The sequence below is a fragment of the Triticum dicoccoides genome, chromosome 2A (genome assembly GCF_002162155.2).
Source record: "Triticum dicoccoides isolate Atlit2015 ecotype Zavitan chromosome 2A, WEW_v2.0, whole genome shotgun sequence".
Classification (NCBI taxonomy): domain Eukaryota; kingdom Viridiplantae; phylum Streptophyta; class Magnoliopsida; order Poales; family Poaceae; genus Triticum; species Triticum dicoccoides.
In genome coordinates this window covers 742,878,302-742,889,370 of record NC_041382.1, presented here as the reverse complement: position 1 = coordinate 742,889,370, position 11,069 = coordinate 742,878,302, and the positions used below count along the sequence as shown (strand labels likewise).

The 11,069-nt window shown below is 43.7% G+C and overlaps 2 protein-coding genes across 2 annotated transcripts in view; one reads left to right on the top strand and one right to left on the bottom strand.

Moving 5' to 3' along the window:
* Positions 1-5,968, top strand: part of LOC119358276 (crossover junction endonuclease EME1-like) — a 6,517-nt gene extending 549 nt beyond the window's left edge. Inside the window, exons 2-12 of the mRNA XM_037624910.1 lie at positions 2-444; positions 1,219-1,367; positions 1,466-1,531; positions 1,632-1,785; positions 1,891-1,997; positions 2,617-2,792; positions 3,237-3,300; positions 3,372-3,490; positions 4,510-4,599; positions 5,325-5,439; positions 5,532-5,968. Of these exons, the coding sequence (XP_037480807.1) occupies positions 2-444; positions 1,219-1,367; positions 1,466-1,531; positions 1,632-1,785; positions 1,891-1,997; positions 2,617-2,792; positions 3,237-3,300; positions 3,372-3,490; positions 4,510-4,599; positions 5,325-5,439; positions 5,532-5,684 (1,636 nt within the window). The 3' untranslated portion in view covers positions 5,685-5,968. The remainder of the gene's footprint in view (position 1; positions 445-1,218; positions 1,368-1,465; positions 1,532-1,631; positions 1,786-1,890; positions 1,998-2,616; positions 2,793-3,236; positions 3,301-3,371; positions 3,491-4,509; positions 4,600-5,324; positions 5,440-5,531) is intronic.
* Positions 5,969-7,956: 1,988 nt separating this feature from the next.
* On the bottom strand, positions 7,957-9,111 carry LOC119352199 (nucleolin-like). The gene is made up of 2 exons (XM_037618908.1): positions 8,594-9,111; positions 7,957-8,491 (listed from the first exon to the last, which is right to left on the bottom strand). Exons 1-2 carry the CDS (start codon positions 9,096-9,098, stop codon positions 8,079-8,081), a joined length of 918 nt encoding a protein of 305 aa, XP_037474805.1. The 5' UTR covers positions 9,099-9,111; the 3' UTR covers positions 7,957-8,078.
* Between the last annotated feature and the right edge of the window lie 1,958 nt (positions 9,112-11,069).

The following is an 11,069-nucleotide window of genomic DNA, read 5'->3' as shown; positions in this document are numbered from 1 at the left end:
CCGGGGCCTCCCCGGGGTTCGTCCCGTGCTCGCTCAGCCCCCGCTCCGGCGGCGATGGTCCCCGCACGCCTGATTCTGTTCTCCGGCGCAATATCGACTTCGAAGATGCCGCTGATCTGGAGATCCCCGGGTCGGCTTCCCCCGGCTCTGCCGACCCCGACATTGTTGTCCTGGAGACCCCGGGCTTCACCACCTCGCGCGCGGCCGGGCCTTCCAGCGTCCCAGTCGGGACTCCCCCGTCGTTCGTTCCGTGCTCACTCGCCCCCCAATCCCGTGGCGCTGCTGTTCCTAATGCGCCTGTTCTTCCGCGCTCGTTCGACTTTGATGCTGCTGATGATTTGGGGATCCCTGGGCCGGCTTTCCCCGGATCTACCGGCCCCAACGCTGAGACACGTTTCTTCCCCAACCCGCGTTTGGATGTGGCAGGCCCCTCCACTTTTCGAGGTTTCTTTTCTGCTGCCCCTGCAAATACATTGTTTGATGAAAATAGGCCTGTACCTGCCTTTTGTTTTAGGCTCATCTTGCCAAGAAGTGAGCACTGTGTACGCTGGCTTCATCTATGAAATTTGCTCCGTGGCAAGAAGATAGATGGGAATTGGTTGTGCTCATGCTTAGGCTGCAAGGCATTTAGCTTTGTGTCACGAGAGGCGAAGTAGGTGTCTTTTCTAGAAAAGACTGACAAGATAGGTGTTGTTTTGTGCAATTTGAGATGATTTGTTAGTTGGTTTTTTGTTTTAGCGTCTGTTCTAGATACAGGCCAAGAAGGTGCAAATTCCTTTGCTGACTAAAATGGCCAAGAACATTTGAAATTCCGAACTGCAAAACAAAATGCAACCTTTATTTATCGAGAATGGTATAATCTCGATCCTTCAGCTCGGGTAGAACAAATGACTTCTCTACCGCTCAAGTTCATGTCAACTAATATTTTTGATAACATGTCACGTAGATAATACTTTCACTGTATATCAAGCCCTAAGTAATATACTGTTTATGTTACATTTCTTCAGAGATGAGCTTCTATTAACACGAAAATCAAGAATAACTTCAGCTCTTGCGTCTTACAGCAGTTTAGTTTTATATTCTCCGTTTCTTATGTGGAGGCACCCTATCCCGACCCATTAATTACTATTTACTAGATCGGTGCATGTTCTGGACTTATTATAACTTGGATTCACCTAGGTAGGAGTAACTGAGTAACTCTAATTTGTGCCTTTTCAGGACCTTCTTCCCCGATATCTTTGGATAGTGATGATGAGCTGGATGACTTTGGGTACAAAGAGCCATCGGGCAATTTGATTTTACCCTGTGAAGAGTCCATGCGGGAAGAGGAGAGAAACGACAACACAGAAGAAGGAAAGACAACGCAGGTCTGACTGAGTAGCAAAGCCTGACAATAAACAAACTTCTCAGTTCAAGTTTCACAATAGATGCAACTTAAGCAATAAACCTCTCTTTCATTATATAGGAAAAGAGGAGACTAATAAAGGAAGGGAAAGCGAAAATGGTTGAAGAAAAGAAACGACAGCGGGAGGTCTGTCTCGTTAAGCATTTTTTATAAAATAAATGTTTACTGTGGTGCATGATAGAGAATAGAGAATACAGAATGTAAGAGGGTGCTATTTACTTTGCAGGAAAATAAGCTCATGAAAGAAGCTATTAAAGCTCAAAAGGCAGAGCAGAAGAAATATGCAAAAGAAAAAGACGAGTGGGAATCAGGAAAACATGCTTTAAAATCTATTGTGGCTGAGATCGACTCAACAATCATTGAAACTGGCTCAGTTGGAGGTATTTTAAAATTTAAACCCCAGCCAATTAATTAGTTGCATCAAATTATCGTGATTTTGTCTCCATCTTTCTCTGTTGCTGAAGTATTTGGACCTTTGCAAACAGGTACCCTTCTAACAAGGTTTGCGGAGAAGGGCCTTAAGTATCGAGTTCAGGCTAATCCAATCAAGGGATCGATTTTGTGGAAGATGGAGGTTCCTCAAATTGGCCAGGTGCTTGTTGGTCATAACAATAGCTGTCATATTAGTGATGAATATTTCCTCTCTTTTGGTTTAGCCTTTAGAAATTGCAATCCTCCATTTTCTCTCCGTAATTCTTCTGTTCCAAAGGGGCCCTTAGCATTCAACTATAATTTTTTATGTGAGACAACTTGAATTCCTGGAAAAAAATGATGATAAAAGGGAAAAATTGATTGAACAACTTCCTTGGAGCAGCCCAAGTGCTAGTGTATTGTCATCAAATCCTTAAAAATCTACAAATAAACACACACATGAGGGAAAATGCTGGCCTGTAGCTTATCAACAGAGGTGCTACACTGTTAGGATTTGCCAATGTTATATAGTATGCCATAATATAAAGGAAATATCTATATACATTCCAAGCCATGGAGAAGTAGGGTGTAAGTTAAAGCACTTTCCTGATGTGTCATTTCTGTTAAGCTTCCAGGAATCGAAAAAGTATCTTTATGACGCAAAGTTACTGTAAGATATAGATCCAAGGCATTGTGACATAGAAAGGGCAGCACATGTAGTCTAGTACGACGCTATAAATATCCTTAAGTAGTTAAATTTTGTATATATCCTAACTCCTAAGTGACATTATTGTGTGCAGGACCCAGCTTCAGTGGCAGAAGTACCGTATATTCTATTTGTGCTTCAAGCTGAGGAATTCTGCGATCTTATCAGCAGTGGGTTCTTCTGGGATCATGTTCGCCTTGTTCAAGATCGCTATCCAACATTCACTGTTTGCTACGTCACTAATAAATTGATGAACTACATAAATAAATGGTTGGTTCTTTAAAGTCTGAATTACCTTGTGCTGCTGTTTTCTGTTGATCGTCTTACGTTCACTGTCTCCTGATGCCCTTTTGTTCTTCGTGCACTAGTGCTAAGTAGCCGGCAACATTACTTATAGCTTTGGCATGCTATTTTTTCCTACTCTTTATTGTCGTTCACCTAAACTATGCCCACTGCAGAGTTTCCAACTGCTATTACATGCCACTCATTGCTACATTGTGATGTCCTCTTGTCCTGTTTATTGTGTAAGCCATATCCAAAACACAAACACACTCAAGCCTGGAACATTATGTGAGAAAAATCTGACTTGCATGATAGTTCTGCATAATTTTTTTAATTTTCCTGTAATGTTACAACTTGTAAGCAATAGGAAATGTATTCATCTTTTGTATTTGAAGTATGCTAAAATGTCCTTTATTTTTTCTGGCGTGTTAGCGAGCGGGCTCAGTATAGGAATGCACCCAATGTTAATAGCTGGAAACGCCCACCAGTGGAAGAGGTCTATTTTCAACCTTATCAAAATTTTCCTGAACTATCCTTTTAGAATGTGTAATGGATTTGTTTTTTCAGGTTTTATGCAAGTTAGCAACACACCATGTTAAAGTTCACTCAAGGCAATGCACAGATGAAGCTGAAGTAGCCGAGCATGTTGTTGGCTTGACATCTAGTCTTGCAAATTGCAGATTCAGGTGAGCTACATTTGTTAGATCAGAATGATTTCACCAATGGTCGTATGTGCTTTCTTTTTGTCGCCTTTTCTGTTTTTTTCCTGGTTCTATTTCACTGTATGCTAATTGATTTGTGCAGTCATCTATACTGAATTCGGACTGAAATTGAACAGTAGCCTATAACATTGATCATTGGTATATGAAGCAAAAGTACTCCCCCAGTCCAGAACAGAAGCCCCCCTAGAAATCTGAGCTCAATTTTGACCATGAATTTAACTTACAAAATATGATTTATATATTCTATGAAAATAATATCGTTGTTCTTTCGAATACGAATCCAATGATATAATATCATATGACTTATATTTTATTAGTCAAAGTTAGCCTAATTTCAATACAGCTGATGTGCATGATTATGCTAGATGGATATACTTGATTTGACTTCAGCGCATCGAGTTCAGTTCACATGTTAATTTCCCAGTGGGTACAGTATTAGTCTTGCAGTTGTCTTTCACACTCACCAAACCAGGGGAAAATGTGCCAAGGTTCCTATACACACTGAAATCACACCTGTAATACGTGTAAACTTTCCGTCGAAAGACTAAAAATCACATTACCTTGGACCTCTGTTACTCTTCCTTTATGGTGCTGATGTTTATTCAGCAGCCAGTTTGTATTCAGTGCTGGTTTACCCCTAGGTATAATTATGGTGTGCCCTCCTAATGCCTAATATGTTATAAAATAGTTAGTCATGTAGTTTTATCCAATGATATTTATATTTTTAGTGTCACTGGGGATATTTCCCAACTGAATATGAGCGTGCACCGTGGAGGCAAAGCCTTGACCGGAGGTGTGTTTGTTGGTCTCAAGCAATTTGCCACCTGAGCTAGGCTTGGTCCTCAATGACCAGCATTATTAATTTTGAACATATTCAGTGATATGATTTTTATTTTGGCCACCATTTGTTGGACCTGTATAGTCTTACTGAATCTAGAAGCAGCTCCATTTTTCATTAATGTTTTCCCCATGGACTTGTGCAGGAAACCACTGTCATGGTTATCTGTCCATGCTAATGGTGCAGTGATCCCTAAAAATTTCATTGATAAAGATCTGGCTAAGAAAGATACCTGGTAAGTTGAACATATACCGAATCAGATCTCCATACGGTTTTCTTCCTCTTGATTATTCTATTTTATCAAACTGGAAATTGTTCCTGTTTTTGCATATACCATAAACTGTGCATTTCCAGTATTCTTTTTGTGCAAAGCTACTCGCACTTAGTTTGGTTGTTGCCTTATTTTTCCTTCTGCAGGAGTTTCATTAGAGTTGTAGAGTAATAGAACATTTGTTGCTTGTTCCTACATCGACGAGTCTCCTCTGCTGTGTAGCCTAATCTGTCTCGGTACCAGAGTTCTAAACTCTATTAGTATTACGGCCTAGTGCTCCCCATCAAAATTAGCAAGTTGAATCCTATGGAATGGAAAAAACCAAAATTATATATGTGGTTGAGTTGCCTTTAACTCGTACATGTAAGCCAGTCTTGGACCTCTAGGTTGGACTGGCTTGATTTTGATATTCGTGCTAACTGTTATACTAAAGAAACCGCCTTATAAATGGGTCATGCTGTTTAACCAAATCTGAGCAAGAGGATTGTAATATCGCAGCTGCTATTTAGATGAAGCTGTTGGCGACGGTGATAGTAATTCTATATTATATTGTTTCTAGTCAAGTCACTCATTGTTAGCATCCAACTAGGCATCCATGCATAGAACAATGTTTTCAAAATTCCAGCGTTCAGATCAGAGTTATATGCCCTTTATCTTATCTAACTCTTGACGTAAATTATTTGTGGCAGGATGAAGGCTCTAATAGCTATCCCTAAAGTCCAGCCAAGGTTTGCCCTGGCAATCTGGAAGAAGTACAGTACCATGAGATCCCTTCTGAAAGTATATATGGATTCCACCAAAACTGTGAGTGCTTCCCTTTTTACCACTCTTGAAAGTAGGCTGACAAACGGGTTCGTCCTCGTGCGCCCGCAAGCCTTAACCTGTGCATGCGACAGGTTCGCGAGAAGGAGCTTCTGCTGCAGGACCTGATGTGCGAGGACCGCGTAGGCGAGGAAAGCCGAAGGCTGGGACCAGTATGCTCTAGAAGGGTTTACAGGACTCTCATGGCAGAAGATGGAGCAGTGGAAGCGGATGCTGCTGCCGAGTAACCCTAACGGTAGATCGTGTGGTCCCCTCGGACCTGCCAAGCTAGTGCGTATGTATTGGGTGTTGCACCACCAAGCTAAAACTTAAAACTCCACGCAGCTAGTATTGTAATGAAGCCATTACTTGCTGTGCTGCACGGTGGCGCTTATCATGTTCAGCGAGACTTGTACGAAAGCAGAACTAGAAGGATCTTATGCTTAGGGGATTGACGTGTGGAATGCTATGCTAATATATACTGTATGTATGTAAGATGAGTCGTGTGTTGTGAAGTTGTGTGTTGGTATTCTGTGATAGAAGGACATTGTTGACTACAGTCAGGAGCTCTTGCAATCCTTCTACCTAGAACTAGAACGTTTGGGACTATGATCTAGGAGATGGGACTAGTAGTAGGGAGGTGAGAACTGAGAAGGAGCAGGGGATTATTGTTTGATGGGAGCCTTCCATCCACGGGCACATGAAAGAGAATGAAAGGATCTCAAAAAATAAAATAAAAAATGAAAGAGATGGAAAGCATCAAAGTGGCGCGAAAGGGAACACGTCCAATAATGAACATCTAGTGCCTAGTGCTCTAAGCCACGTACGGGAGCTAGTTTAGCAGCTCCGACGTCCCTCGCGACGGCCGGCCTGATCGCCGAGAGCGAGCGACAGAGGACGACGGCACGGAGGGTTCGGTTTCCTTGCTTGCTGTTGATACATCGCGGCCGGGCAGTAAGTGGTGAGCAGTACTACTCGGGTGCGCCCAGCTCGTCGTACGCCCGTACGCGACTTCTCGTGGACGGAGCGTGGAGCGGAGCAGTGCGCCCGTACGTGGCTTCCTTCAAGCCAAAGGTTTGGAACGTGTGCTCACGGCCGTACACGGCAAGTTGGCGCCACCATGCACGTTGCACATCGATCCAAGTTGAAAGAGATTGGGCCTCAAAGAATCTGACATGGTTTAAGAAAACAATGTAAGTATATTGGTATTTTTTTTTGGCGACAATGGAATTTTGGTGATGGTAACGCTTTCGCAAAAGGATAAAATAAATTGTGACTTCTGCTAAATTTTCTTTCTACTCCCTCCATCCCATAATACACGAACGGCATGGGACAGAGGGAGTGCAATTTTATGGATGACATTCACTGGAGCTCCTAGGGAGGATCCGGTCTCTCCGGGAGCCGACAACGGTAAAAGTGTTGCACATTTTGTTTGTGCCCTCCGCTTGTTTTACCTTGTGCGGGTTAGATGACGGCACACGACAAAACCATCAAGATTAATACGGATGCTAGCTATGTGACGAAAGAAGTTTTTGCAAGCACCAGTGTTGTGGCGAGGGACCACTTTTGTTATCTTTATTATGGAAATTCCCCGTTTCTTTGGTGTGTAGGAAGCGGTGCTTGGGCCATCTTTAGCGGGGGTTTTATGTCGCCATTGACATGCACACACCAACCATGTGAAAAATTACATGTCTAACATTTTCCAAGACAAGCCAACTTTTGTTGATTTGAAGAGCCTTGAGCCGGCAATAGAGTGGCCCATGAGATTGCTAAATAAGGGTTAGTTTCTAGAGAGGATGGTTTCCTTGTCGGTAATGTTTTGTTCTGTGTGATGAATTTGGGAATGGCTAGGAGCCAATAGACTAAAATTTCGTTTTGGGTCAGTGGATTTGGCTTGGATCAGTTTGAAGCGTTGCATGAAAAATATAATGAACCAGAATATATCTTCTTCCTTCAAACGTTTTTCTGAAAAAAATAGATCGCGCCTGCGGCCGACGAAGCACCCGTGCCAGCCTCGCCGCCCCACCCTCGCCTCAACCTTTCCCCACCGCCATGCTTGCTGCCGACCCAGCCATCCCTCTAAACCGGCGAACCACCAAAAATTTTCCGACAAACCTGCACCCCTGGCACCCTAAGATAGACAAGGATACTGCCACTCCCCTGCACCCCTAAGATAGACAAGGAGGTTCATGTTTCCCCCAACACCCCTAAGATAGACAAGGAGGTTGATGTTTTCCCCAACGCCCCTAAGATAGACGGGGAGGTTGATGCTCCTTGCGCCTCCTATTTTCTTCACTCCATGAATTGACTCACCCGCAAAAAAATAATTGACTCACCCGCAAAAAAAGAATTGACACACCCAAATTTAGTTTTGAGACGATTGACATGCAACTAAATTGGACGAATTTTGTAACGAACGATCATATGATGTTCCTTAATCAACATATGGCGATTTTAAAAAATATAGCAAACTACTAGTCTTTATTTACAGGTACCTCTCTTGAAGACTGGTTAGGAGATCTTTATTTCACCCGCAAAAAAAAGGAAATCTTTATTTACAGTAAGATTAGCAAGTACTAGTCTTAAACATCATAATGAGAAGACCAGCATAAACCCATACGAGGACAAATATATCCACAACATCAGCAGTTCGGTAGCAACCAACACTGCTTCACGTCGATGGCATTGGCGTCTTCATGGTGGACCATCCCCATCAGCTCCGTCACGACCTCCTCCGTCAGCGCTTCCAGCACTGCAATCGCTAGCTCGGCACCGACGTCCCACCGCCCCAGCAGGGCATCCCCCCTCTCGCCGGGCATGTCCAACGGTACGAGGTCGTGCCCATTGGCCTCAAACATCTCGTCCAAATGTGCAATGCTGGTGGCGCGGTCGGTCCTCGTGGGCGCCGGTGCGGGGGGCGGCGCCGGCGTCGTCGTCGTTGTTGAAGTCTCCGTGGGGACATCGCCGGACTTGCTGCTTTCTGTGGCAACTTTCCGCTGGAGCAACGCGGGCCTGCGTGCCGCGTCCAGGAGCTCCCTGAAGACGACAATGGCCTCTGCGATGGTCACAAGTATCGCTGCGTGAGCTCAGTGCGATAGTGCATGATCGACGACCAATGGCGCGGAGGAAGGGATATGGGGGCTGCGTGCTTGCTTACTCTCGGCGACGGCGTACGCCCGCGGCGGCTTCTCGAATGCCCGGCGCTCCAAGACGGACACAGGGCTCAGCTGCTTCGACGAGTCGTCGTCCTCGTAGCTTTCTCCCTCGTCGTCCGCTGCTTCAGCCGTGTGTGCCTCGACGGCGTTCTTTCTTTTGCTCGCCGCCTTCTCGCCTTCGACGGAGCACGGGCCAATGGCGGCCGACCGCAGTTTCTTCTTTCTTTTCGTGGATGCAGGCGCCGCCGTGCCGTGGAGGAGCTTGGAGAGGAGGCCGCTCGCGGGCGTTTTCTTGCTGGCCGTCACCCGCCTCGGCGCCGGGGAGGTGCCCCTGCTCCTTGGCCAGCAAGGTAACGCAACGCCGCAGCCTCCGGCCGCGTCCAGGGTGGTGGGGGAGCAGCCCTTCTCGAGGAGGTAGAGGTGAAGGGAGAAGGGCTCTTGCTGCTCGTCCAGGAGCTCCGACATGCGGCGGCTGCTGCCGGAGGGCGACGGTGAGGGGCCGGCCATGGGCTCGGGTGATCTGGTGGTTTGGTGGAGTGGACAGGGCCGGATGGCAGAGACGTATGGAAGGCAGTGGGAGTTTATAAAAAAGGACGCGAGGGAAGGGAAGATGGTGTGTGTGAGGGTGGGAGAAGAGGCACATCACAACTTTCTTTCAAGTAGTTGCACAAAAGAGGTAGCCAAAGGGGGTGATTCACATGATTCCTAAAATGCAAGAGTTACAATACACTAGCAAACGTGCCGGTGCGATTACACACACTTGACGGCATCATCAAATCTCAAAATATTTCGAGATGTCGTACGAGAAACAACATGATAAGTGGTGTTGCGAGAAAACATAAAAGCGAGACGATTTTTTCAGTGTACTGAAGGTGTGTCCAATTTATTAGATAACAGAAATATCAACCTAGGTTCCCGTATCAATAGACGCATTTGCTGGATTTCCTCCTCAATGATGCCCAAAAAATAGTGCGTTAGGCTAAAAGTAGCAAAGTACATTTTAGTTCTCAATGAGACAATGACAGCATGTGCATAAGCATACTAGACATTTGCATCAAATACAATCAAACCGTAAGAACATGCATAACAAGTGTTTAAGGTTGCATATCAACATTGATATCTTTAAAACAAAATGTTATGGGCACAATTTCAAATAATATGGAAATCAGTATTAAACCATCGGTTTACATAAAGCTCGTATTAGTAGTTTAGTGTACGTCATCGTATATGTGTTGGTTATTGTGCACTGGGCAAAATAAAGAATTAGAGAGGATGATTATGTACCTGTTGCAACCTTTAGCATATACTCCCTCCGATTCAAATTATAAGATGTTTTGGATATTTCAATATGGACTACATACCTACTGAAATGAGTGAACAAACACAGTAAACCGCGTCTATATACATTTGATTCAGAAAAAGTTTAAATGTCTTATAATTCTAAACGGAGGGAGTACATCTCCTATGGCGCCAATAAAAGCTTTTGTGAGAGCATGAAACTATCATATCTAGTCAATTTAAATGGGTAGAAACATATATAATAGACGATTTTAAAATGCATCATATAAAAGTATTAATTAAGGGTGCATCCTAAACATAATTTAGAAATAATTAACTTGCAGAATAATAGCATATTTGGAAACTACACATTTTTCTGGGCGTTTTCCATATACAACATGTTTAATTCAGAGTTAGGGTTCAAAAGATATGAATATTTTGAGAAGTAGCTAGGATAAAATTGCAACATTGTGCAGCCCATCTGCTAAACGACGCTTGGGCGAGGCAACTCTATCCTACACCAAAAGAAATTCGAAGAGAAATGACAGAAAATGGGAGAAGCTAGGATTGGAACTCAAGTCTCCCTGACGGAGGAGTGAAGATCTAGCCACTCAGTCGCTTTGTGTGCATTTGTTTTGTGAGGGGATAGTTGTACATGAACCAAAGTCAATGCCCAAGGAAAAAATTAACCGTTTTTTCCACTTACCAGTGGCATTGGTTGCGAGTTGTGACAACTTCCGGGGCAACTTCATGACAGACAGGCAGATGGGTGTGTCTAATCAACAGTCGACTATTTTTCATTTGGGTTTTGATCAAAATTTTGACCAACAATTAGTGTGTAAAAAGTGTACATGTCGCTAATTGCTTCTTCGTGATTCTGCATATTTTTTTCGCGTGGAAATTGCACAAATACACAACATTTGGGGTTGAGGTAACAAATAAAATCACAACTATAGGGGATTTTAAGAGAAAAAAACACAACTCTAGGACTAATCAATAACAAAAAATATAAATTGCTTCGGTTAGTCACTTAATGAGAAATATGACATGTGGGTCCCATGTATTAACTGACTAGAAGGACGACTTGGCTTGAGTCGAGCCAAACCAAACCGAGCTCAGCGCGCTTTTTTCTTTTATAATGTTCAAATATAAAAAATCAAATTTTCTAAGAAAGGTAAAATAAATAAAACTAATTTTTTT

Bases quoted from the DNA above. Each gene is read 5' to 3' on its own strand.
- LOC119352199 (XM_037618908.1), bottom strand. From the start codon at position 9,098: ATGGCCGGCCCCTCACCGTCGCCCTCCGGCAGCAGCCGCCGCATGTCG. The intron at 8,492-8,593 runs GTAAGCAAGCAC...TGACCATCGCAG, and splicing joins GGCGTACGCCGTCGCCGAGA to AGGCCATTGTCGTCTTCAGG.